This window comes from Tachyglossus aculeatus, chromosome X5, assembly GCF_015852505.1.
Source record: "Tachyglossus aculeatus isolate mTacAcu1 chromosome X5, mTacAcu1.pri, whole genome shotgun sequence".
Classification (NCBI taxonomy): Eukaryota; Metazoa; Chordata; class Mammalia; order Monotremata; family Tachyglossidae; genus Tachyglossus; species Tachyglossus aculeatus.
In genome coordinates this window covers 11,688,808-11,716,065 of record NC_052097.1, presented here as the reverse complement: position 1 = coordinate 11,716,065, position 27,258 = coordinate 11,688,808, and the positions used below count along the sequence as shown (strand labels likewise).

Below are 27,258 nucleotides of genomic sequence, written 5' to 3'. Positions count from 1 at the left end.
AATTCCCTCATCCAAACCAAGGGGATACCAGGGCGTGGTTGGCTCAGGTGTGCAGGAAGAGTAGAGAAAGTCGTGTCTGATTAGAGGAGGCAGTGAGAGGGGTTACGTGACAAGCGGGCGGGGGCTTTGGATCATTTTAATAATTATACTTAGAAAGATTATGATATTCATTAGGTGCTTACAGTGTATCGAGCACTGTGCTAAGCACCGAGGCTGGTGACGGGCCCCGTCCTGCATGAGGCCCACAGTCAAAGTAGGAGGGAGAATGCGTATTGAATCCCCGTTTGACAGATGAGGAAACTGAGGCCCAGAGAAGTGAAGTGACTTGCCCAAGGTCACACAGCAAGCAACCGGTCGAGCCGGGATTAGAGCCCTGTGACTCTATCCACTGGGGCACGGATTATCCCTCTCGGTGAAGCCGAGAGGGGAATGGAAGCAATGTGAACGTTTGAGCCGCTTTCGACCGAAAAGTCGGGAAGGGTGATTCCCGGGATGCCGTCGGAGGTGATCGGGGGTCCGGCCTCCGGTGGGCTGCAACCGGGAGGCCGGCAGAGCTCCGAGGGTAGAACCGAGGGGCCCCCGGAGAATCGGCTACACTTTAATCCTCAAGTTTGTGATGGACTGTGTGAGCATTTGTGTCATGTTGTTTTTGAGCGTTCTGACAAATGAAATGTATTTTTCAGTAAAAGATATTGCAGAAAACCAGACCGCCGGCCCTCGTTTTTCTATCCACAGTACTTTCCCTGCCTTTCTCGTCTTCTTATCCTCAAATGTGAAATCCCGAATTCTTCGTCGACTTCAGTGACACTACTGGCCCTGAGCTTGCAGTCATTCTGAAAAGCCTACCAAGATCTTCACCCTCAAAAGATTTTCTTAAGCGGCCTGTGGAATGTCTAAATTTCCCCTCAGTAATAATAATAATGATGATGGTATTTGTTAATTGCTTACTATATGCCGAGCACTGTTCTCAGAGCTGGGGTAGATAGAAGGTAACCAGGTTGGACACAGCTCCTGTCCCATGTGGGGCTCACAGTCTTAATCCCCACTTTGCAGATGAGGTAACTGAGGCCCAGAGAAGTGAAGTGACTTGTCTAAGGTCATATAGCAGACAAGTGACAGAGCCGGGGTTAGAACCCAGGTCCTTCTGAATCCCAGGCCCGAGCTCTATCACTAGGCCATGCTGCTAGGAAGTGATGAAACAATAAAATGGTAAAAGAACATGAAAGATGAGGACAAAAAACATAAAATAAAAACTAGGCACATGGGAGGAACAGAATAAGGAAGTGACCCATTCCCTGCCCATGAGGAACTTATACTCTGAGAAAACGAACATAAAAATATTTGCAGCTAGAGTAGTGAAAATAAATAAATTGAGCTGATGTACACCTGAGTTCTGGGGAGTGGGGAAACACGTCCATAAGTGCTCTAGCTAACTGAAGGGATGATGTGGCTCAGGATGCTGGAAAATTAATCAGGGAAGGCTGGCTGAGGGAGGTGGGATTTCAGGAGGGATTTGAATGGCCATCTGTCTGGTGTGGAGGGACAGACTTCCAAATTAGGGAAAGAGCGAGAGCGAGGGGATGGAGGAGGGAGAGCGGACAGCGAGGAACAGGTAAGTTCCTAAATAACTTACAATTAAGTTAAGTTAAGAACAGTAAGGGATTTCAGGAAGGATTTGAATGTGGGGAGAGCTGCCGGCCGTCTGTCTGGTGTGGAGGGAGGGACTTCCAAACTAGGGAAAGAGTGTGAGAGCGAGGGGATGGAGGAGGGAGAGCGGAAAGCGAGGAACAGATGAGTTCCTAAATAACATACAGTTAAGAACAGTAAGTATGGAGCGAAGAAGATAAATTGGGGAACAGCGGAGAAAGAGAGCCAAAAGGCCGGATAGGCCTGGAAAGGGGAGAACCTGGAAGCCCACTGGGAGGGATTTCTGTCTGATGTGAAGAGACCCCCCCAGGGAGCCGGTGGAGGGGTTTGAAGAGAGCAGAGGTGTAGACCGAGTGGATGAGATGACTGGGAGTGTGAAAGGATTCCTAATGGTGACAATAACAATAATAATGAAGGTATCTGCTGAGTGTTTACTAGGTGCCAGGCACTGTATTAAGCACTGGGATGGATACGAGTAAATCAAGTTGGACACAGTCCCTCTCCCATGTGGGGCTCAGTCTCAATCCGCTGGAGCCAGGATTAGAACCCGTGTCCTTGCTCTATCCATTAGGTACTTACTATGGGCACAACACTGTACTAAGTGTTTGAAAATAGAGCAGCCTAGCCAGCTACTTCTGTGTGTTTCCTTCCGTCCCCCACAAGATCCTTTCCCCCCCACAACACCCACACACATCCCTGTTGCTAGGGAAAACATATTGAGTGCTTGCCGTGTGCAGAGCACTGTACTAAACACTCTACAGTACAACAGCGTCGATAGAAACGATCCCTGCTCTCAAGGAGTTTCCAGTCTACGTGGGGAGAACACCCTCAGGTTTCCCGGCTGAGAATCGAGACCCCACTGCAGGGCGGTGAGTATTCCGGGGGGCTCCGCATTCAGGGGACCCGCGGGATGGGGATCCTTGAGAGGAGCAGGAACACTGAAATGAAACCCCGGAGGAATCCAAGACGATTTCCCCGTGTTTACTTCGTCACATTTCATTTTTAATTTACAAGAGAAAGCGGATGGTGGGGCCTCTTTGAAAATAGGAGTTACATTCATTCGATCGCATTTACTGAAAACTTACTGCGTGCAGAGCACTGTACTAAGCGCTTGGGAGAGGACAATAAACAGTGACATTCCCTGCCCACAACAAGCGTACACGTCCTTGGAGCCAAGGTTCTTAAAACGACCCCTCTGTAAATGGGGCTGGATGGCCAGCGCTTAGTACAGTGCCTGCCACATAGTAAGCACTTAACAAATACCATAATTATTATCTAGATGCTGATGAGCACTGTGCCAGACACCTCCCGAGTACAAAGCACTGTACTGAATACCTATTCTGCACAATGTACTGTCCCGAGCGTACTCTACTGAGTGCTTAATCATTCATTCATTCATTCAATCGTATTTATTGAGCACTTCCTGTGTGCAGAGCACTGTACTACGTGCTTGGGAAGTACAAATAATCCGCACGGAGAACAATCCTAAGTGCGGAGCACTGTAGTAAACTCTTGGGAACAAGCGATAAAAGTAAAAAGACAGTCTACTGAATGATGCCAGCTGGTTTTTATTTTTGCAGAGGAAGATGTGCTTGGCTTAATTTCATTTTCAGAAATGTAATGTCCTGTTTCTTTTGTGGGGAGGGCGGTGGCGGGGAGGTTGTGGTTTGGCATTCATCCCGGCGTACCCGTACATATGAATTAATCTACATTCTGTTGGCTATTTCGCAGACTTGTAAGGGCAAAACGACACTTTTGCGACCACCGCAGAAGTCATTGCAAAATAATTCATCAACAAGGAGGCTAGTTTCCCTCTAAACCCAAACCCGCCACCAGCCAAATCAGATGGGCGACTCTCAAAATTGATTGCTTACACCTGCACTTCAAGACACTGTTCTAATAATAATAATGACATTTATTAAGCGCTTACTATGTGCAAAGCACTGTTCTAAGCGTTCTATGGAGGAGCGGGAAAGAGAAGCTCCTTCTAGAAATAACGAGCTAGCGATAAGGTTTCAAGTTCTAAATTGGCCTGGTCGATTCCACCCCGAAAGAAAGAGATAAATATTAATTAGGCCGGTGGGGGGGAAAAAAAGTCTCGTAAAAGACACCGGCCTGCTTAGGCAAATTGGAGCGATGGAGCGGGTAACCCTGAAGTGGTAGGAATTGTATTGATTAAGTGCCTACTGCGTGGCAGATACTGTAGTAGACGTTGGGAAAGAAGACACCAGGTGGAAATCAGACCCGATTTCTGGATCCATGGGAGCTCACAGATTCAGCGCCGAGGTTTCTGTTGCCTTGAATTTTCCTGATAATGGGTAGCGGGTTTCACCCGGGTAGCCCAATCCCCAAGGGTATTTCCACACGTCGATCCTTATTCATTCATTCATTCATTCATTCAATCAATCATATTTATTGAGCGCTTCCGGTGTGCAGAGCACTGTACTAAGCGCTCGGGAAGTACAAGTTGGCAACGTATAACATCCTTATGGCGGGGGTCACCTATTCTGGATCCTGGAGTTTGCCCCCTTAGAAAAAGAAGGAACTCCCTGGCTGCTATGGGGGCGATGCCACCGACTGCTGCTATTTTCTCCATTGGCTTTTTACAAAAAAAAAAATCTTAAATACCCGTTAATATGTAAACACTCTGCTCTCCAAGAGCCCCAGACCGGGGGTCTTCTTCTTCTTCTCCTCCTCGTCTTCCTCCTGGAGGTGGTGGTCCTCCGAGGCCGGGCTCAGAACCAGCCGCTGGAAGCGGTCTCAGGTTGGGTACCGAACACCGCTTTGCACATGTCCGAGTTCTCCTGGTGGAGCGGGAATTCCGAGCCGGCCAAAAGCTTCTCCTTTCTCCTCCGGGTCACGAAGCCCCTTCCCGTGGCCAGTCGCTCGTAACTAGTCACGAGCTGCCTGCAAAGACGCGGGAGGGTCAGGGGGCTGGCTGGGACCCCTTCTTCCCCCACCCCAACCACGCTAAGAATAATAATAATGTTGGTATTCGTTAAGCGCTTACTATGTGCCAAGCACTGTTCATTCATTCAATCATATTTATTAATAATAATAATAATGATGATGGCATTTATTAAGTGCTTACTATGTGCAAAGCACTGTTCTAAGCGCTGGGGCGGTTACAAGGTGATCAGGTTGTCCCATGAGGGGGGGGCTCACAGTCTTCATCCCCATTTTGCAGATGAGGTAACTGAGGCCCAGAGAAGTGAAGTGACTTGCCCAAAGTCACCCAGCTGACAGTTGGCGGAGCCGGGATTTGAACCCATGACCTCTGGCTCCCAAGTCCGTGCTCTTTCCACTGAGCCAAGCCGCTTCTCCACGCTGCTTTATTGAGCGCTTACTGTATGCAGAGCACTGTACCAAGCGCTCAATAATGATGATGGCATTTATTAAGTGCTTACTATGTGTAAAGCACTGTTCTAAGCACTGGGGAGGATACAAGGTGATCAGGTTGTCCCACGGGGGGGCTCACAGTCTTCATCCCCATTTTACAGATAAGGTAACTGAGGCCCAGAGAAGTGAAGTGACTTGCCCAAAGTCACCCAGCTGACAGTTGGCGGAGCCGGGATTTGAACCCATGACCTCTGACTCCAAAGCCCGGGCTCTTTCCACTGAGCCACGTTCTCACTGGCCGTTCATTCTCAGTCTCTTTCATGGACTTCTCCTCTTCCTCCCACCCCCTGACTGCGGGGCTCCCTCAAGGCTCAGTTCCATGCGGGAAACTTGTCTGGTAATTCTGTTGTCTTGCCCTCTCCCAAGCGCTCAGTACAGTGCTCTGCAGTCAGTCGTATCTATTGAGCGCTTACTGTGTGCAGAGCACTGTACTGAGCGCTTGGGAGAGGACAATAGAACATTCTCTGCCCACAGCGAGCTTACAGTCTAGAGGGGGAGGCAGTCATTAATGAAAAATAAGGAAATTTGTACGTTCTCATTAAAACAACTAAATTACCGATAGAGACTGTGGGGTTGCTTACTTGTACATATCTATTCTATTTATTTTATTTTGTTAATATGTTTGGTTTTGTTCTCCGTCTCCCCCTTCTAGACTGTGAGCCCACTGTTGGGTAGGGATTTTCTCTATATGTTGCCAACTTGTACTTCCCAAGTGCTTAGTACAGTGCTCTGCACACAGTAAGCGCTCAATAAATACGATTGATTGATTGATTGGTGAATAAAAGGAGCCAGTCAGGGTGACGCAGAAGGGAGTGGGAGAAAAGGAAAAGAGGGCTTAGTCGGGGAAGGCCTCTTGGAGGAAATGGGCCTTCAGTAAGGCTTTGATGGTAGGGGAGAGTGCCCATAGCGAGCGCTTAATGAATACGATTGATTGATCATTGATTGATTGATTGATCGATCCCAGAGCGGCCCGGGGTTCCTACCGGACTGGGGCCTGGTCCTTGTCCATCTGCATGCACACCAGGAACGGATACTGAGAGAACTGGACGGTGGAGATGAACTCCAGGCCGGTCTCGCTCTCCACGCTGGTCTCCAGGCCGGCCTTAACGAAGGAGGAGTCCACCACGATGTTCCCGGCCACCACCGCGGCCACCCTGGAGACGGAAAACCGGGCGTCAGGAGGACCGAAATCCCACAGGATCAAAGGTGCCCCCGCGTCCGGGACGTGGAGGTGGGAATTAAAGAGGGAAAGGTCAGAAGGCGGGGGCCGGACGGGGAGACTTTGGGATGCGGGGATCATTGTGTGGTTAATTCCCGGGAGAGGGATGACTTGACACCTGTCCACATGTTTTGTTTTGTTGTCTGTCTCCCCCTTCTAGACCGTGAGCCCGTTGTCGGGTAGGGACCGTCTCTAGATGTTGCCAACATGGACTTCCCAAGCGCTTAGTACAGTGCTCTGCACACAGTAAGCGCTCAATAAGTACGATTGAATGAATGAAAGAATGAATGAGGGGTGGTTTTTAGCGGTCCCTAAAGAGTGCTCTGAAACTTCACCCCTCCAGTTGTCAAACGGGAGCCTCTCGTGTCCTCCTCGTTTCGTTTTATTCTTTATTTGAATTGATTTTTTAACGGTATTTGTTAAGCCGTACTATGTGCCAAGCATCGCGCTAAGCTCTGGGGTAGATTCAAGCTAATCAGGTTGGACCCGAGTGCTTAGTTCAGTGTTCTGCACCTAATAAGCACTCAATAAATACTGCTGATTGATTGAATGATTGATCGACACGGTCCACGTCCCACGTGGGACGCACAGTCTCAACCCCTGTTTTGTAGATGAGGACGTTGGGGCACAGAGAGGCTGAGTGACTTGCCCAAGGTCACTCAGCGGACCGGTCTTTCCACTAGGCCCCGCTGTTTCGGGTTCAAAATCAGGTAGGGGTAGGGGTAGGTGATGGAGTCTTTGGATGAGGAAGGTTAAAGGAATCTTTCATCTTGGAGAAGAGAAGACTGAGCTGAGAAGCTTGGGAGTCAGAAGTCATGGGTTCTAATCCCAGCTCCACCACTTGTCAGCTGGGTGACTTTGGGCAAGTCACTTAACTTCTCTGGACCTCAGTTTCCTCATCTGTAGAATGGGGATTAAGACTGTGAGCCCCATGTGGGACAACCTTGATTACCTTGTATCCCCCCCGCAGCACTTAGAACAGTGCTTGGCACATAGTAAGCACTTAACTAATACCAACATCATCATCACAGCTCTGCTGCTTGTCAGCTGTGTGACTTTGGGCAAGTCACTTAACTTCTCTGTGCCTCAGTTACCTCATCTGTAAAATGGGGATTAATATTGTGAGTCCCACATGGGACAACCTGATCACCTTGTATCCTCCCCAGCGCTTAGAACAATGCTTTGCACATAGTAAGCGCTTAACAAATACCAAAATTATTATTATTATTATTATTATTAAATAACAAGAATTTGGAAAGCCTAAGGGGAGGTGTCCAGTTGTCAACAATAGCGCAAGGGGATATGGGCTTTAATGGGAATGTTAGGGATTGTGGAGAGACTCAAGGAGGGGGGTTGGGACCTGTCATTCACATGGAGGGGAAGGGTGGGATCCGCTTTTGGGGTGGCTTCAGTCTAAGCCTCCTAATATTTGGGATCTGAAGGTTGTGGGCCACAAGGACAGGTGGAGGGGTTTTCGTGAACGGATTAGTCAAGGAACTTTATCTTCACAGACAGGAGGGCAGGATAGCACCTTCCAAAAATGGGAAACATATAGAAAGGAAGAAGTTGGACAAGGAAGCCCTGTCCCTCCCTCCCCTTTCCTGTCATCCCCCTGGCTCCATGGACAGAGGAATAAGGAGGGTCTCCGGATACAATTTCGGACCAGTTGATGGGGCTTTGAGAAGCCCCTGTGGTGTCATGATAAGGGGTTGGGGGGGGAAAATTAATGTCATACCCCTGCCCCCTTCCTCATGAGATCGACAGCCGGGAATGTCCAGGAAGGTATTTCCAGGAATGCCTAGGATTGAATGCCCAAGAACTAATACCCAGGGACTTCCGGGAATAAATACTCAGGAAAAGCCCAGGAGATGTTTAAGAGGAGGGGGAACCCTCTCTGAGATGGAACCAGGGAGGAGCGGGGAATGGTGGAGGTGGCTAAAGGGCTGGTTAATAATAATGAAGATAATAATAACTGTGATATTTGTTAAGCACTTACTACGTGCCAGGCACTGTCTACGTCCTATCTATTTATTCTATTTATTTTATTTTGTTAGTATGTTTGGTTTTGTTCTCTGTCTCCCCCTTTTAGACTGTGAGCCCACTGTTGGGTAGGGACTGTCTCTATGTGCTGCCAACTTGGACTTCCCAAGCGCTTAGTACAGTGCTCTGCACACAGTAAGCACTCAATAAATACGATTGGTGATGATGATGATGATGACGTGCTGGGGTGGCTACAAGCAAATCAGGTTGGACATAGTCCCTGTCCCACGTGGGGCTCCCAATCTCAATCCCCCTTTTACAGATGAGGGAACCGAGGCGCAGAGAAGTGACTTGTCCAGGGTCACACAGCAGACAAGTGGCAGAGCCAGGATTAGAACCCATGACCTCCTGACTCCCAGAAGGTCTCTAGCCACGAGGCCACGCCGCTCCTCATTCTCTGGTTCGTTCTCCGGGTGGTAGCTACATCGGGGTGGGAGTCCGTGGCGTCTCTTTCAGGCCCCCCCACTGGAGGCCGGACGCGCCTGGGGTCGAAGGTCACGAGGGAAGCCACCCCGCCGGGCTCAACCGCGCCGGAACCGACGGCCGGGACTCGGCCGCTCGGGAATCGTACCGATTTTTCACGCGTGTTTTGGATTCCCGGTACCAGAGGCTGAACTCCATGACTCCAGATATGTCGATGGCCAGTCCTCCTTGGAACTCCACCGTGGACTTCAGGCCGGACTGCAGCTGCAACACCTGAGGGAGGAAAACGCAGGTCGGTGGGAACAGGGTGGGCGGGAGTCCGACGGGCGGGAGCAGGGACCGCGTGGGCGTGCGGAAGCGAGACGTAAATTCAGGGGGCAAGCTGCCAAGGCTGGGGCTGTTTTGAGGCCAACTTGTACTTCCCAAGCGCTTAGTACAGTACTCCTTCCCTTCCCTCTCTGTTTACAGCAAACGGGAGCCTCTCGTGTCCTCCTCGTTTCGTTTTATTCTTTATTTGAATTGATTTTTTAACGGTATTTGTTAAGCCTCACTATGTGCCAAGCATCGCGCTAAGCTCTGGGGTAGATATAAGCTAATCAGGTTGGACCCGAGACTTTACTCTCCCTAGTGCTTAGTACAGTGCTCTGCACACAGTAAGCGCTCAATAAATACGATTGACTGACTGAATGAATGAATGAGGCCTCGACAAGGTGAACAACCCTGACATTCCTCTCCAGATTCCCAGAAACTAGGCCACAGCTAGTTTATAATGATAATGATGGTATTTGTTAAGCGCTTACTACGTGCAAAGCACCGTTCTAAGCGCTGGGGAGGTTACAAGGTGATCAGGTTGTCCTGTGGGGGGCTCACAGTTTTAATCCCCATTTTACAGATGAGGGAACTGAGGCACAGAGAAGTGAAGTGACTTGCCCCAAGTTACACAGCTGACAGTTGGCGGAGCCAGAATTTGAACCCATGACCTCTGACTCCAAAGCCCGTGCTCATTCCACTGAGCCATGTACGAGTTCAGTAATTAATTAATTATGGTATTTTTAAGCGCTTACTATGTTCCCATTGGGGTGGATACAAGCAAATCTGGTTGGACACAGTCCCTGTCCCATACAGGGTCACAGTTTCAATCAGGGTGAACATATATTGAACATTTATTGAATTCTCCCAAGCGCTTAGTACAGTGCTTTGCACACAGTAAGCGCTCAATAAATACGATTGAATTGAATGAATGAATGAGGAGAAGCAACGTGGCTCAGTGGAAAGAGCAAGACTTTGGAGTCAGAGATCGTGGTTTCAGATTCCCGGCTCTGTCAGTTGTCAGCTGTGTGACTTTGGGCAAGTCACTTCACTTCTCTGGGCCTCAGTTACCTCATCTGTAAAATGGGGATTAAGACTGTGAGCCCCCCCGTGGGACAACCCGATCACCTTGTAACCTCCCCAGCGCTTAGAACAGTGCTTTGCACATAGTAAGTGCTTGATAAATACCATCATTATTATTATTATTCATTCATTCAATCGTATTTATTCAATCAATCAATCAATCATATTTATTGAGCGCTTACTGTGTGCAGAGCACTGTACTAAGCGCTTGGGAAGTACAAGTTGGCAACATATAGAGACAGTCCCTACCCAACAGTGGGCTCACAGTCTAGAAGGGGGAGACAGAGAACAGAACCAAACATACTAACAAAATAAAATAAATAGAATAGATAGGTACAAGTAAAATAAATAAATAAATAGAGTAATAAATATGTACAAACATATATACATATATATCAGTATCAGTATCCTCTGAGGATACTGCTGGGAAGGATGGGAGAGTAGCGGAGAGTGTTGAGAGCCGGGGGGTAGGAGAAGGTGGGGGAGTGACTTTGGGGAGGTCGGATCTGATGGATTTAATTTTGTTAATGAAGTAGGAGGCCAGATCGTTGGGGGTGAGGGAAGGAGGAGGGGGAGGAACCGGGGGCCGGAGAAGGGAGTTGAATGTACGGAAGAGCTGACGGGGATGATTAACTTCTCCGAGCCTCAGTTACCTCATCTGTAAAATGGGGACGAAGACTGTGAGCCCCCCCGTGCGACAACCTGATCACCTTGTATCCCCCCCAGGACTTAGAACAGTGCACATAGTAAGCGCTTAACAAATACCATCATCATCATTATTATTATTATTCTTGGGCACATAGCACTTAAATGCCACAATTATTAGTATTTGGAGGTTCTAAATACCACAATCATTATTATTATTTAGAGATTCTAAACCAGGGGAAGTTAGCTTTGAAGGCTCCACGTGGGTAATAATGGGTACTTTGAGGGAGAGGACAGGCCTGGTTTGGTAGGAAGGAGCGGAGAGGAGTTGAAACAGGAGGACATTAACGGCATATCATCATCATCAATTGTATTTATTGAGCGCTTACTATGTGCAGAGCACTGTACTAGACTGTGAGGCCGCTGTTGGGTAGGGACCGTCTCTATATGTTGCCAACCTGTACTTCCTAAGCGCTTAGTACAGTGCTCTGCACACAGTGAGCGCTCAATAAATACGATTGATGATGATTAAGGAGAAGCAGTGCGTTTTGGTGGAGAGAACAAAGGCGTGGGAATCAGAGGACCTGGGTTTCGCCTGCCACTTGCCTGCTGTATGACCTTGTGCAAGTCCCTTCACTTCTCCGAGCCTCAGCTTCCTCATCTGTAAAATGGGGATTAAATCCTACACCTTCCAATTTAGACTGTGACCCCCCATGTGTGACAGGGACTGTGTCCAACTTTAACTTATATCTACCCCAGTGCTTAGAACAGCGCTTGGCACATAGTAAGCACTCAACAACTATCATCTTCATCATGTGAGCCCACTGTTGGGTAAGGGACTGTCTCTATATGTTGCCAACTTGTACTTCCCAAGCGCTTAGTACAGCGCTCTGCACACAGTAAGCACTCAATAAATACAATCGATTGATTGATCATTGGAGAAGCAGCGTGGCTCAGTGGAAAGAGCCCTGGCTTCGGAGTAACAGATCGTGGATCAGCTGTGTGACTTCGGACAAGTCACTTCACTTCTCTGGGCCTCAGTTACCTCATCTGTAAAATGGGGATTAAGGCCGTGAGTCCCCCGTGGGACAACCTGATCACCTTGTACCCTCCCCAGTGCTTAAGCGCTTAACAAATACCATTATTATTATTATTATCATTTCTGATATTTGTTTAGCATTTACATACCACACTGTACTAAGTGTTGGGGCAAAGTCCAAAGTTTCTGAACCCACTGGGAAGCTAAAAGGTGAAGGGAAGATGGAGGCAAATTGTTTAGGAGGTGAGAAGAACCTGACATTCAAAGTCTAATGCTTCTCAAACAGTGCACAATTAGAATCCAAGTATCAGAACAGGTGTATTTGTATTTTCTTTGCTAATAATAATAATAATAATAATAGCCAGTTTTGCTTAAATCATAATAATAATGATGATAATAATAATAATAATGGCATATATTAAGTGCTTACTATGTGCAAAGCACTGTTCTAAGCGCTGGGGAGGTTACAAGGTGATCAGGTTGTCCCACGGGGGTCTCACGGTCACTCCCAATTTTACAGATGAGGTAACTGAGGCACAGTTAAGTGACTTTCCCAAAGTCACACAGCTGACAATTGGCGGAGCAGGGATTTGAACCCATGACCGCTGACTCCAAAGCCCGTGCTCTTTCCACTGTTCATTCATTCATTCAATCGGATTTATTGAGTGATTCCTGTGTGCAGAGCACTGTACTAAGCGCTTGGGAAGTACAAGTCGGCAACATATAGAGACGGTCCCTATTCAGCAGCGGGCTCACAGTCTAGAAGGGACTGTTAGTAGATCAGAGCTTAGAACAGTGCTTGGCACATAGTAAGCACTTAACCAATACAATTATTATTATTATTATTATTATTATTATTATCATAGGTGCTAATGAATAGGTGAATTTATGAATGAATGAGTGGTTGAATGAATGACAGAAGGAATGTGGCATCTATTAAGCGCTTATTGTGTGCCAGGCACCGTATTAAGCACTTTGGGTGGATACAGGAGAAACAGTGCGGCTCAGTGGAAAGAGCATGGGCTTTGGAGTCAGAGGTCATGGGTTCAAATTCCAGCTCTGCCATTGGCAGCTGTGTGACTTTGGGTAAGTCACTTCGCTTCTCTGTGCCTCTGTTACCTCATCTGTAAAACGGGGATGAAGACTGTGAGCCCTCCGTGGGACAACCTGATCACCCTGTAACCTCCCCAGCGCTTAGAACAGTGCTTTGCACATAGTAAGCGCTTAATAAATGCCATTATTATTATTATTATCATCATCATTATTATTATGATTCAAGCAAAACTGGGTTGGGCACAGTCCCTATCCCACATTGGGTTTAGTCTTAAACCCCATTTTAGAGACGAGGTAAGTGAGGCACAGAGAAGTGACTCACCCAAAGACACAAGGCAGACAAGTGGCAGAGCTGGGATTAGAACCCATGACCTTCCGATTCTCAGGGCTACTGAGCCATGTTTGTCAGCTGTGTGACTTTGGGCAAGTCACTTAACTTCTCTGGGCCTCAGTTCCCTCATCTGTAAACTGGGGATGAAGACTGTGAGCCCACTGTTGGGTAGGGACCGTCTCTATATGTTGCCAACTCGTACTTCCCAAGCGCTTAGCACAGCGCTCTGCACACGGTAAGCACTCAATAAATAATACGATCGAATGAATGAATGAATGACTATGAGCCCCCCATGGGACAACCTGATCACCTTATATTCATTCATTTATTCAATCATATTTATTGAGTGCTTACTGTGCGGCGCAGAGCACTGTACTAAGCACTTGGGAAGTACAGATTGGCAACATAACCCCCAACGCTTAGAACAGTGCTTTGCACATAGTAAGTCCTTAATAAATGCCATTATTATTATTATTAGTAGTAGTAGTATTAATATTATTGTACTAAACCCTGGGATATTATTATTATACTAAACCCTGGGACGGACACAAGCAAATCAGGTGGGGAACAGTCCCTTGTCCCACGTGGGGCTCACAATCTCAATTCCCATTTTCCAGATGAGGGAACTGAGGCCCAGAGAAGTGAAGGGACTCGCCCAAGGCCACACGGAAGTCAAGTGGAGGAGCGGGATTAGAACCCATGACCTTCAGGTGACCTTCACCAGACTGTGAGCCCACTGTTGGGTAGGGGCCGTCTCCATAGGTTGCCAGCTTGGACTTCCCAAGCGCTTAGTCCAGTGCTCTGCCCACAGTAAGTGCTCAATAAATACGATTGAATGAATGAATGAGTGAATGGATGGATGGATGGATGGATGAATGAATGAATGAATGAATGAATGAATGAGCCCCCCCTTTTCTCTGCTCCTCCTCCCCCCCCTCCTCCGCATCATCCCGGTTCCTCCCTCTGCTCTATCCCTTCCCTGCCCCGCATCACTTGGGTGTAAATGGGGCTCAGAGGAAAGAGCCTGGGTTTGGGAGTCAGAGGTCATGGGTTCGAATTTTGACAACGCCAATTGTCAGCTGGGTGGCCTTGGGCAACCCACTTCATTCATTCAATCGTATTTACGGTGTGCAGAGCACTGGACTAAGCGCTTGGGAAGTCCAAGTCGGCAACATCTGGAGATGGTCCCTACCCAACAGCGGGCTCAGGCTAGAAGGGGGAGACGGACAACGAAACCAAACATATTAACCAAATAAAATAAATAGAATATGTGCAAGTAAAATCAATAAATAGGGTAATAAATCCGTACAAACATCTATACATAGATACAGGTGCTGTGGGGAAGGGAAGGAGGTAGGATGGGGGGATGATGAGGGGGAGAGGAAGGAAGGGCTCAGTGTGGGAAGGCCTCCTGGAGGAGGGGAGCTCTCAGTAGGGCCTTGAAGGGAGGAAGAGAGCTAGCTTGGCGGAGGGGCAGAGGGAGGGCATTCCAAGCCCGGGGGAGGACGTGGGCCGGGGGTCGACGGCGGGACAGGCGAGAACGAGGTACAGTGAGGAGATTAGCGGTGGAGGAGCGGAGGTTGCGGGCTGGGCAGTAGAAGGAGAGAAGGGAGGTGAGGTAGGAGGGGGCGAGGTGATGGACAGCCTTGAAGCCCAGGGTGAGGAGTTTCTGCCTGATGCGCAGATTGATTGGTAGCCACTGGAGATTTTTGAGGAGGGGAGTAATATGCCCCTCATAATATGCCCCTCAAACCAGCTGGTAGAGCTGTATTTAAAGAAAAAAAAAATCCACATTTGCAAATTTACCGTGATAGGGCACAGGCTTGGCTGCAACGATTAATGCAGACGATCTCCCAGGAAGGCACCGTGAATCATCTTGGCTAGATCCGAGAGACTTTTTTATGGTATTTGTCAAGCGCCATGTGTCGAGCACTGCTCTAAACGCTGGGATCGATACAAGTCGATCGAGCAGGACACCATCCCTGTCGCACATGGGGCTCACAGTTTGCATAAGAGGGCGAACAAACATTTAATCCAAATTTTACGGTTGAGGAAACTGAGGCAGAGAGCAGTTAAATGACTTGCCCAACAGCTGACAGCAAACGATTGGCAGGGCCGGGATTACAACTCGGTTCCTCTGACTCTCAATCAGTCATGCAATCAATCGTAGTTATTGATTACTGTGTGAAGAGCACTGCATTAAGCGCTTGGGAGAGTACAATATAACATTAAACAGTCCCTGCCCAAAAGGTGCTTACAGTCTAGAGGCCCGGGCTTTTTCCACTAGGCCATATGGCTTCTCACTTTCAACTCTCCTGGTCAAATGGCCTGTCTCAGAGAGCTGGACGTTGTTAGAGGGTCCTAAAGGCTAGTGTACCATCAGTCTGCCCCAAACTCCGCTCCTTGAGGATGTCACACAGGCCGAGATCAATCTCCTGAAGCCTTATCCCGGGAAGTTCCACCTCGTAGCCTTAGCAGCCTGGAAACTTCCTTGGCCACGATGGGTGGAGGAAGTTCAACATGCCTGACCGCTTTCAAGTGGAGAGTTTCAGTTGCACTGAACCATTTGGCGTCTTTTCAAGTCCGACCCCATCTTACCAAAAGGAAGATGAAAGGAAGGAAGAAGTTCGGAAAGGAAGGGAAGACGGGAAAGAGCCGAATAAGAGGCAATGTGGCGTTACCTGTGAGTAATCTGTCAGCAGAATGAGCCCTTTCACGACACTGATGGGATCTCCGGACGCAGACAGCATTTTGGACATCAGGTCGCTGTAGCCGCTGAAGAAAGTCACGGGGTGGAGCTGGACGTCAAATAAGATGGCTGACATGCCGGCAAAGGAGTCCAGGTTTTCCTCCCCTTCATCGGGAGTGGCCGCGATGAGGCCTTCCAGTCCCTGCGCCTCGATCACCACCTAGGACGGGGAGAGCGTGTCGTGTCCCGAACTCAGGGCCTCTGCCTGGCTCCTGCTGGGACCTACCCCCCGCCCCCACCTCGGGCCCGGTTAATAACGGTGGTCTTTGTTGAGCGCTTGCTCTGTGCCAAGCACTGCACTAAGCGCTGGGGTAGATACAGGATAATTAGGCCCCACATGGGGCTCACGGTCTCAATGAGAGGGAGAACGGGGATCGAATCCCCATTTTGCAAATGAGGGAACTGAGGCCCAGAGAAGCGAAGTGACTCGCCTGAGGTCGCACAGCAGGAACAGTGGGGGAGCAATTAAAATGCCATAATTCAGAGGAAGAAATATAATCAGCAAACACCCAGGGAAACAGATCATCAGGCAATAGAAAGAGACCTCGTGAAAAGAGATTTATTATCGTTATTGGGGGCTGCCTCTATTGGACTCAGAGGAACATTTTAATTAACTGAGTTAACTACCTCAGTTAATTAACTGAGTTTTAATTAAAACATGCGAAGCAATCTTAACAATCTCATTATTTCCTTATTAATCCAGGGCTCTGCGTGTCATCGATGCTCAATATGTATTTTCGGATGATGAATTAGGATCTTGTGGCCAAGAGGACCCTCTGAAGACCTGAACACTTGGTTTCGAAAGAAGGCCAGAAGTATGTAATACTGCTTGCATTTTTTTAAAATCGTATATATTAAGCGCTTACTATATTCATTCATTCATTCATCATCATCATCATCAATCGTATTTATTGAGCGCTGACTATGTGTAGAGCACTGTACTAAGCGCTTGGGAAGTACAAATTGGCAACATATAGAGGGCTCACAGTCTAAAAGGGGGAGACAGAGAACAAAACCAAACATGCTAGCAAAATAAAATAAATAGAATAGATATGTACAAGTAAAATAAATAAATAAATAAATAGAGTAATAAATATGTACAAACATATATACAGGTTCAATCGTATTTATGTGTGCAGAGCACTGTACTAAGCGCTTGGGAAGTACAAGTTGGCAACATATAGAGGCGGTCCCTTCCCAACAGCGGGCTCACAGACTAGAAAGGGGAGAAGGGAGGACAAAACAAAACATATTAACAAAATAAAATAAATAGAATAAATATGCACAAATAAAATAAATAGAGTAATAAATTCATACAAAAGAGTAATAAATTCATACAAAAGAGCCAAGCACTGCTCTAAGCACTGGGGTAGATACACAGTAATCAGGTTGTCCCATGTGGGGCTCACAGTCTTAATCCCCATTTTACGGACGAGGTAACTGAGGCACAGAGGAGTGACTCGCCCAAGGTCACCCAGCAGACAAGTGGCGGAGCTGGGATCAGGACTAAGGTCTTCTGTCTCTGAGGCCCGTGCCCTATCCAGGCTGCTTGATTGATTAATTGATTGATTGATTGATTGATTACCTGGCTGGCATGCAGATGGGACTTCCCCATGAACTGGAAGAGGTTGAGGTTGCTTCTCCTGAGGATGCCGGAGCCGGAATAGAGGATGTCCAGGCTGTAAATAGATGCGGCGTGGGGGTCGCCTGGAATCAAGGGAGAGGAGCCGATGTGAGCCAGCCCGGTGTCCGAGACCCCTGGGGGATTGGAGGGGTTGGGGGGGGGACCACAGCCAACCCGCCCAAGGCTTACGTACGTGCCACGTAGCCGGTGTAGGCGGAAGACGAGCCGCTCCCGGAGAAACGGTCGTAGTTATGGGTCACCATGTCCTTAAGGACTCGGCGAACCATTTTGCTGCGAGGAGAGGAAAGCGCGTGCTCTGTTATTATTATTGTATTTGTTAAGCACCTACTAAGCACCTACCGGGCTCAGCAGAAGGAGCCCGGGCTTTGGAGTCAGAGGTCATGGGTTCGAATCCCAGCTCCACCACAAGTCTGCTGTGTGACCTTGGGCAAGTCACTTAACTTCTCTGGGCCTCAATTAACCTCATCTGATTAAGACTGTGAGCCCCACGTGGGACAACGTGATCATATTGTATCCCCCCAGCGCTTAGAACAGTGCTTTGCACATAGTAAGCGCTTAACAAATGCCATCATTATTATTATTATTACTATGTGCTGGGGTGGATACAAGCAAATCAGGTTGGACACAGTCCCATGTCCCACGTGGCGCTCCCGGTCTCAATCCCCATTTTACAGATTAAAACTCCTTGAGGGCCCAGAGTCGACTGATCTCTCATTCATTCATTCAGTCGTATTTACTGAGCCCTTACTTTGTGCAGAGCACCGTACTAAGCGCTTGGGAGAGGACAATACAGCAATACGGACACATTCCCTGCCCACGACGAGTTTACAATCTAGAGGACCTGGATAGCGACTACTTATTCCACTGGCCTCTCCCGAGCGTTTTGGGCAGTGTCCCGCACACGGTATTTGGAAGCTTCTCAAGGACCAGGATAGCGTCTAACTTACTCTACTGAGTTCTCCCAAGTTCCCGGAACACCTCCAGCCTGGAATGCCCTCCCTCCTCATATCAGACAGGTAAGTGCTCTCCCCCACTTTGAAACCTTACTGAAGGCCCATCTCCTCCAGGAAGCCTTCCCTTTTCTCCTCTTCTTCCAGTCCCTTCTGCGCCGCTCCGACCTGCTCCTTCATTCATCCTCCCTCCGCATCCCAACAGTATGTATGTATGTCATTTACCTATTTATTTGTCTATTTGTTTATTTATATTAATTAATTCATTCATTCAATCGCATTTATCAAGCGCTTACTGTGTGCAGAGCACTGTACTAAGCGCTTGGGAAGTACAAGTTCGCAAATATAGAGACGGTCCCTACCCAACAACGGGCTCACAGTCGAGAAGGGGGAAACAGACAACATTAATGGCGTCTCCCCCTCTAAACTGCAAGCTCGTGGTGGGCAGGAATGTGTCTGCATGTTGTCAAATCGTACTCCCCCACGCGCTTAGTACAGTGCTTTGCACACAGTAAGCGCTCGATAAATACGACCGAATGAATGAAAGTGCTTCGGACAGCACATGGTAGACTGGAAACTCCTCGGGGGCAGGAATCGTGTCCACTGATTCTGTTGTTCCCTCCCAAGTGCTTCGTTCAGTGCTCTGCGCCCAGTAAGTGCTCGATAAACACGACCGGTTGATCGTCCAAAGTACCTAAAGGTGCGAGCATCCACCCGCCCACGCACAAAAAACACACACGCATGTTCACACGGAAGTCGTAACATACCTGGCAGGCATTTCGAAATGCAGAATGTCTCGGATGGTAGAGATCATGTACTTGTTCATCTCCTTGGGGAGCTCTCCGATAGAAAGCAGGAGGTTTTTGACGTCCATGTAGGAGGGCTTATTGTGCAGGATGACGGAGGCCGCCGTGGTCCGCACGGTCTTCTCGTGGACGTTTCGGTTCTGGTGGTAAATCCGGTTCATCGTCTTCTTCACCTACATCCCCGGATGGGCCAGATTGAGTCCAAGGCTTTCCCAGTCACCTACCTTCTCGGCTGCTCGGCTGGAATTCTGGGAAGGGGGCCGGGCCGGAGCAACGGGGAGCTGGGAAGCGGCCTAGTGGACTGGGAATCCGGAGAACCTGGGTTCTAACCCCGACTCTGCCGCTTTTCCGCTGCGTGACCTTGGGCAAGTCGCTTTGCTTCTCTGGGCCTCAGTTACCTCATCTGTAAAATAGGCTGTGAGCCCCACCTGGTAATAATAATAATGATGGCTTTTATTAAGCGCTTACTATGTGCAAAGCACTGTTCTGAGAGCTGGGGAGGTTACAGTAATAATAATAATAATAACGATGGCATTTATTAAGCGCTTACTATGTGCAAAGCACTGTTCTAAGAGCTGGGGAGGTTACAATAATGATAATAATAATAACAATGGCATTTATTAAGCGCTTACTATGTGCAAAGCGCTGTTCTAAGAGCTGGGGAGGTTACAATAATAATAATAATAATAACGATGCCATTTATTAAGCGCTTACTATGTGCAAAGCACTGTTCTAAGAGCTGGGGAGGTTACAACAATAATAATAATAATAATAACGATGGCATTTATTAAGGGCTTACTATGTGCAAAGCACTGTTCTAAGAGCTGGGGAGGTTACAATAATAATAATAATAATAACGATGGCTTTTATTAAGCACTTACTATGTGCAAAGCACCGTTCTAAGAGCTGGGGAAGTTACAAGGTGATCAGGTTGTCCCTCGCGGGGCTCACAGTCTCAATCCCCATTTTTCCAGAGGAGGTCACTGAGGCCCAGAGAAGTGAAGTGACTTGCCCGAAGTCACACAGCTGACAAGTGGCGGAGCCGGGATTTGAACCCATGACCTCTGACTCCAAAACCCGGGCTCTTTCCACTGAGCCACGGTGGTACATGGACTGTGTCCAACCGAGTGACTCATAGCTACTCCAGTGTTTAGCACAGTGTCCTGTACAGAGTAAGCTCATTGCGGGCAGGGAATATGTCTGTTTATTGTTACATTGTACTCTCATTCATTCAATCATATTTATTGAGCGCTTACTGTGTGCAGTGCACTACTGATAAGTACCCAAACAGTACAGTGCTCTGCATACAGTGAGCGCTCAATAAATACCATTGACTGACTTAGTAAGCACTTAGCAAATACCATTAAAAGAAAAAAAGTGACTTTCACCTCTCCGCCCCCACGATCGGGTCGCGTTCTGATTGACCATGGCATGTTCCAATTTTGCGTGAGGCCTTCCGTTTTTATCACCTCATCGCCCATCTCCCCTTAGAATAATGATAATTTCTGGGGTATTTTGTCAAGCGCCTGCTGGGTGACGAGCTCTGCAGTAAGCGCTGGGGTAGATCTGAGATCCTGAGGTCAGACACGGTCCCCGTCCCAGACACGGCTCCTCTGAGAAGCAGCGGGGCTCAGTGGAAAGAGCACGGACCTCGCAGTCACAGGCCGTGGGTTCTAATCCTGCCTCCACCAGATTAACGTGCCTCAGTTACCTCATCTGTAAAGTGGGGATGAAGACTGTGAGCCCCACGTGGGGCAACCTGATGACCTTGTATCTCCCCAGCGCTTAGAATAGTGCTTGGCACGTAGTAAGCGCTTAACAAATACCATCATCATTATTATGGCTCCATCCCCCCATCTCACCTCTTTCCCTTCCCCACAGCACCTGTATATATGTATATATGTTTGTACATATTTATTACTCTATTTATTTATTTATTTTACTTGTACATATCTATTCTATTCATTTTATTTTGTTAGTATGTTTGGTTTTGTTCTCTGTCTCCCCCTTTTAGACTGGGAGCCCACTGCTGGGTAGGGACTGTCTCTATATGTTACCAACTTGTACTTCCCAAGCGCTTAGTACAGTGCTCTGCACACAGTAAGCGCTCAATAAATATGATTGATGATGATGATGATGATGATGATGGCTCACAGTCTAAGGGGGAGGGAGAACGGGCACAGACGCTCATTTCACAGATGAGGAAACCATGGCGGGGAAAAGTGATGTGACTCTCCCAAGGTGACCCGGCACCCGGGTCTCGGGACGCAGGTCGTCAGCCTTCTGAGCAGCCTGGGTAGGGTAATGATGGCATTTATTAAGCGCTTACTATGTGCAAAGCACTGTTCTAAGCCCTGGGGAGGTTACAAAGTGATCAGGTTGTCCCACGGAAAGCTCACAGGCTTCATCCCCATTTTACAGATGAGGTAACCGAGGCCCGGAGAAGTGAAGTGACTTGCCCAAAGTCACCCAGCTGACAATTGGCAGAGCCGGGATTTGAACCCGTGACCTCTGACTCCAAAGCCCGCGCTCTTTCCAGTGAGCCATGCTGCTTCTCCAAGGGTAGCCACGATGGAGCCAAAGTGAGAGGGAAAAGAGAAAATAGGGCCCCGGGGAAACAGAATTCGAGTGTTCAAAGGAAAAAGTCTGTGAGCAGGGAGTCTGTCCCTGTCCACTCACTCATTCAATCGTATTTATTGAGCGCTTACTGTGTGCAGAGCACTGTACTAAATGCTTGGAAAGTACAGCAACAAATAGAGACAATCCTTACCCAACAACACGCTCACAGGTTGTGTCAGTGCCCTGGGCTGTCTGGGGGACAGTCAATCATATTTATTGAGCGCTTACTGTGCACAGAACACTGTAGCAAGTGCTTGTGAGAGTACACCATAACAATAAAAAGTATGCTGTAAATAATAAACAGGAACACGAAACAATCCTGAAACACCACCAGGAAACAAATCACTGGGCTGTCGGCAGGCATTTCCATTTGAAAAAGCCCAATTCCTAACAGCCTCTGAAACTTTCCCCACGCTTTTTTTCTGAGGCACTCATAAAGACGTCCAAAAGTGATCGGCGTGATAAATGTTGCCTTTGGATGCCATCTCATTACCAACTTGACATTTTGACGGCTTCTGTTTCAGCAGGGGGAAAATCCAAATGTGTTTAGAAACACCAACTCTGAATGCATTCCAGTCCAACCGGCGAGCCCCAGACTGAATTCTGTCCCCTTGGGTTGGAACGAGAAGGGTTTGCCTTTGGCGTTATCTTCCTGTATATATGGATATATGTTTGTACATATTTATTACTCTATTTATTTTACCTGTACATATCTATTCTATTTATTTTATTTTGTTAGTATGTTTGGTTTTGTTCTCTGCCTCCCCCTTTTAGACTGTGAGCCCACTGTTGGGTAGGGACTGTCTCTATATGTTGCCAATTTGTACTCCCCAAGCGCTTAGTACAGTGCTCTGCACATACTAAGCGCTCAATAAATACGATTGATTGATTGATTGATTGATCCCGCTAAACCAGAACTTAAATTAGGGAAGAAGAGAAAGACGGGAGCAACCGCCTGGAAATGCATCCCTGCCTTTTCACAGGTCTACCTCCTCCAGGCCAAGGAAATGGGGGGTCAACCGCAGATGAGTAAAACTTGAGCCTGCTTTAAAGAGAAGGCTGAAGGGATAAAAGTGGGACTTTCGCTCCCTTTTGTACCTCGTCGGTGATGAAAGAGACGTCGTATCTCTGGAGCACGGTGATGGCCAGGTGGCTGACGGGCCCCTCCCCAGACTCGGCGTGTTTCAGCAGCAGCGGGATTCCCTCAGGCAACAAAGCGTTCTTCAGGGCCAGGAGGTACATCTTCACATCCCCCTTGGATTCCGGCTTCTCCAAGCCTCCCAGGATCAGCTTCTTGGCCTCCACCACCGCCTGGAGAGACAGAACGGGCACACCTCCTCCATCCCCCATTCAGTCGTATTTATTGAGCGCTTACTGTGTGCAGAGTGCTGTACTAAGCTCTTGGGAGAGTACGATAGAGCGATAAAAGCGGCACATTCGCTGCCCACGCCGAGCTCACAGTCTAGAGGGGCATTCGGGCATTAGAGTGCGTAAATAAATAAATACCACCCTTGGTATTGATCGAGCTCTTACTGTAGACAGAGCGTTGTTCTCCGGGCTTGGGAGAGTCCAGTCCAACCGAGTTGGGCGATATTTGCCCTGCCCATCAGGAGCTTAAAGCCGCTGTCATCCGGCTAAGGTGACCAGATGCCCCAGAGCGGGAGGGACAGTCCGGCTTTCCGGGACTCTCCATCCCGATCCCGATTGGATTAGTACAGCGCTAAGCACGCAGTAAGCGCTCAGTAAATGCGATTGAATGAATTCTGAGTTTCCGACAGGGCAGCGGCGTGGCTCAGTGGAAAGAGCACGGGCTTGGGAGTAAGAGGGCGTGGGTTCTAATCCCGGCTCTGCCACTCGTCTGCTGTGTGACTCTGGTTAAGCCACTTAAGTTCTCCGTGCCTCAGTTATCTCATCTGCAAAATGGGGATTAAAGCTGGGAGCCCCACGTGGGACAACCTGATTACCCTGGATCTACCCCAGCGCTTTGAACAGTGCTCGGCACATAGTAAGTGCTTAACAGATACCATATAATCACTGTTATTATAATTCCCCGAGGGCTTCCCAGGATTCCGCTTTGGATCCTGCCCACCCTCAGGATGGGGCCAGCCGGTTCGGAAAAGGAGCGGCGCGGTGGTCTCACTCACGGGAAGTTTGCAACCTTCGTTCTGGCACAGTTTCCGGACGAGGGCACCCAAGATGATCACCACCGTCTCTCTGATGTCGTTGCTTTTGATCGGACTCCGGAACTTACCCTAGTGTGCAAATGGGAACAATATCGGCTCATTTATCCACAACCTCAGGAAGCAGTGTGGCCCAAATGGGTAGATCACAGGCCTGGGAATCAGAGGACTTGGATTCTCATCCCGTCTCCGCCACTCGTCTGCTGCGTGACCTTGGGCAAGTCGCTTCGCTTTTTTGGGCCTCCGTTCCCTCATCTGTAAACTGGGGATTAAAACTGTGAGCCCTATATGGGACAGGGTTTGTGTCCAACCTGATTATCTTGTATCTACCCCAGCGCTTAGTACAGTGCCTGGCAAAGTAAGCACTTAGCAAATACCATTAAACAAAAAAAACAAGTATACCATAGTGGGGTTTGGCAGGGTGGCGGGAGGCACTGTTGGAACAAAATCTGTTTTTTCTTCCATAACACGAAAAACAGCCAAATTTAGGTTAGCACATCATCCCGCTTTTCCATGGATGTTTCCCTATTCCATGTCCTGGCAGGCGTCGTGTGCCATTCATACATTTATTCATTCATTCAATTGTATTTATTGAGTGCTTGTTATGTGCCGAGCACTGTTCAAAGCACGCCATCTGATGAATCCTTAGAGTTTAGCTTTACGAATCAATCAATCCATCAGTGGTATTTACTGGGGGCTTACTGTGCGCAGAGCACTGTACTAGATGCTTGGTAGAGTTATAAACTGTGATAATTTGGCAGCACTTTGGCTAGAAAGATATTCTGCGGAGTTGAGAACATGGATCTGTGCTTGTGTTGGCGTACAGCGTGGCTGCCAAAACAACTTTTTATTGGATTGTAAAATGTCATTAATTTCCTGCTGTTTCTGGTGTATGTCCCCAGTTTATGACTACCAGTCTCCCCCATTTGATTGTAAACTCCTCTTTTCCTTTTATTATCTTCTCCCAATCCCCTAATGCCACGCTCTACACCCGTTGTTGGGTAGGGACCGTCTCTATATGTTGCCGACTTGTACATCCCAAGCGCTTAGTCCAGTGCTCTGCACACAGTTAGCGCTCAATAAATACGATTGAATGAATGAATGAACAAACAGGCGCTCAATAAGTCTACTGAAGGCGTGCGATGCGGGATGGCCTATTCGAAAGAACGCGGGCCTGGGAGCCGGTGGCCCTGGGTTCTAATCCTGACTCTTCCTCTTGTCTGTTGTGTGACCTTGGGCAAGTCAGTTCACTTCTCGGCACCTTGGTTTCCTCATCTGTAAAAAATGAGGATGGAATACCCGTTCTTCCTCCTACTTGGACTACGTGTCCCATGCGACAGAAGATTGCCTCCAGTCTGTTTATATTGTATCTATTTTAGTGCTTGATACCTGATAAGTGCTTAATGAAATCCATTATTATATTTGAATTGGAAGCTGGGTCTTGGAGGGAGCGTAATATAGCAATAATAATAATATAATGCTGGTATTTGTAAAGTGCTTACTATGTGTCAAGCACTGTTCTAAGCTCTGGGGTAGATACAAACTAATCAGGTGGGACACGGTCTCACTGTCTTAATCCCCATTTTACAGATGAAGTGACTGAGGCACCGAGAAGTAGTGAAGTGACTTGCCCAAGGTCACACAGCGGACAGATGGCGGGTTTAGAACCCAGGTCTCTCAGACTTCCGGGGCCGTGCACTCTCCACTAGACCACGCTGCTTCGGTATTTGTTAAGGGTTTGTTATGTTTATTATTAAAGAAGCAGCGTGGTTCGGTGGAAAGAGCATGGGCTTTGGAGTCAGAGGTCATGAGTTCGAATCCCAGCTCTGTCAATTGTCAGCTCCGTGATTTTGGGCAAGTCACTTAACTTCTCTGTGCCTCAGTTACCCCATCTGTAAAATGGGGATTGACTGTGAGCCCCACGTGGGACAACCTGATCCCGTTGCATCCACCCCAGCACTTAGAACAGTGCACTGCACATAATAAGCGCTTAACAAATGCCATTATTATTATTATTATTATTATTATGTGCTAAGCACTGAACTAAGCCCTGGAATAGATCTAAGATAATCATTCATTCATTCAATTGCATTTATTGAGCGCTTACTGTGTGCAGAGCACTGTACTAAGCGCTTGGGAAGTACAAGTTGGCAACATATAGAGACGGTCTTAATCAATTGCATTTACTGAGCGTTTACTATGTGCAGAGCACTGTACTAAGCACTTGGGAAGTACAAATTGGCAACATATAGAGACAGTCCCTATCCAACAGTGGGCTCACAGTCTAAAAGGGGGAGACAGAGAACAAAACCAAACGTACTAACAAAATAAAATAAATTAAAATAAATATAATATAATATCGTCAGACACACTCCCTGCCCACAGTGGTGGAGAGAAAGAGTCCAGTGGATCGAGACACGTGGACAGTGAGAGCTTCTGTAATAGAAGAACAATTTGTGAAATCTCCCTCAGGCCTGAGGACAGTGAGATCCCCCCCAAGTCCCTCCTTTCCCTCCCGCCATTCCTAGCGTTCCTAAGCGGGCTTCACAATGCGTCTCCTTCCCTAGCCGGCCATCGCCCCGGGACTCACGATTAAGGCTTTCAGGAGGGCTTCGTCGGGGTGAGTTGCAAAGCCACAGGCATAGAGGAACCTCTCCTGGAGAAGAACGCTATCGTCGCTTTTGAAGTCCAAGAAGTCCAGAATGGCCTCCAGAGAGGCCGGCGTCTGAGCGGAGGTCACGGCGTCCACCAGCTGAGGCCTGCAGGAGCGGAACAGGAATGGACGTGTTATTCCGGGAGCTGGAGGAGACCGTACCGCGTCGGCCTCCTCTCCAGCCCAATCTTCACTCCGCTGCCTCAGTCATCTTTCTAAAATGCTTCAGAGAAGCAGCATGGCGTGGTGGCTGGAATCCAACTCTGGGAATGAGATGTCGCGGGTTCTAATCCTGGCTCTGTAACTTGGGCAAGTTACGGCACTCCCCGTCTCCTCCTCTCCCCCGGCCTTACCTCCTTCCCTTCCCCACAGCACCTGTATATATGTATATATGTGTGTATGGATTTATTACTCTATTTATTTTACTTGTACATATCTATTCTATTCATTTTATTTTGTTAATGTGTT

General features: G+C 48.1%; 1 protein-coding gene across 1 annotated transcript in view; it reads right to left on the bottom strand.

Moving 5' to 3' along the window:
• Positions 1-3,199: 3,199 nt before the first annotated feature.
• The window catches only part of LOC119947697 (microsomal triglyceride transfer protein), a 55,334-nt gene continuing 31,275 nt past the window's right edge, over positions 3,200-27,258 (bottom strand). Inside the window, exons 9-18 of the mRNA XM_038769309.1 lie at positions 26,728-26,896; positions 24,102-24,209; positions 23,056-23,268; positions 19,300-19,511; positions 17,755-17,852; positions 17,523-17,644; positions 15,870-16,097; positions 8,877-9,001; positions 6,030-6,200; positions 3,200-4,554 (exon numbers count right to left, since the gene is read on the bottom strand). Coding sequence (XP_038625237.1) covers positions 4,383-4,554; positions 6,030-6,200; positions 8,877-9,001; positions 15,870-16,097; positions 17,523-17,644; positions 17,755-17,852; positions 19,300-19,511; positions 23,056-23,268; positions 24,102-24,209; positions 26,728-26,896 — 1,618 coding nt within the window. The 3' untranslated portion in view covers positions 3,200-4,382. The remainder of the gene's footprint in view (positions 4,555-6,029; positions 6,201-8,876; positions 9,002-15,869; positions 16,098-17,522; positions 17,645-17,754; positions 17,853-19,299; positions 19,512-23,055; positions 23,269-24,101; positions 24,210-26,727; positions 26,897-27,258) is intronic.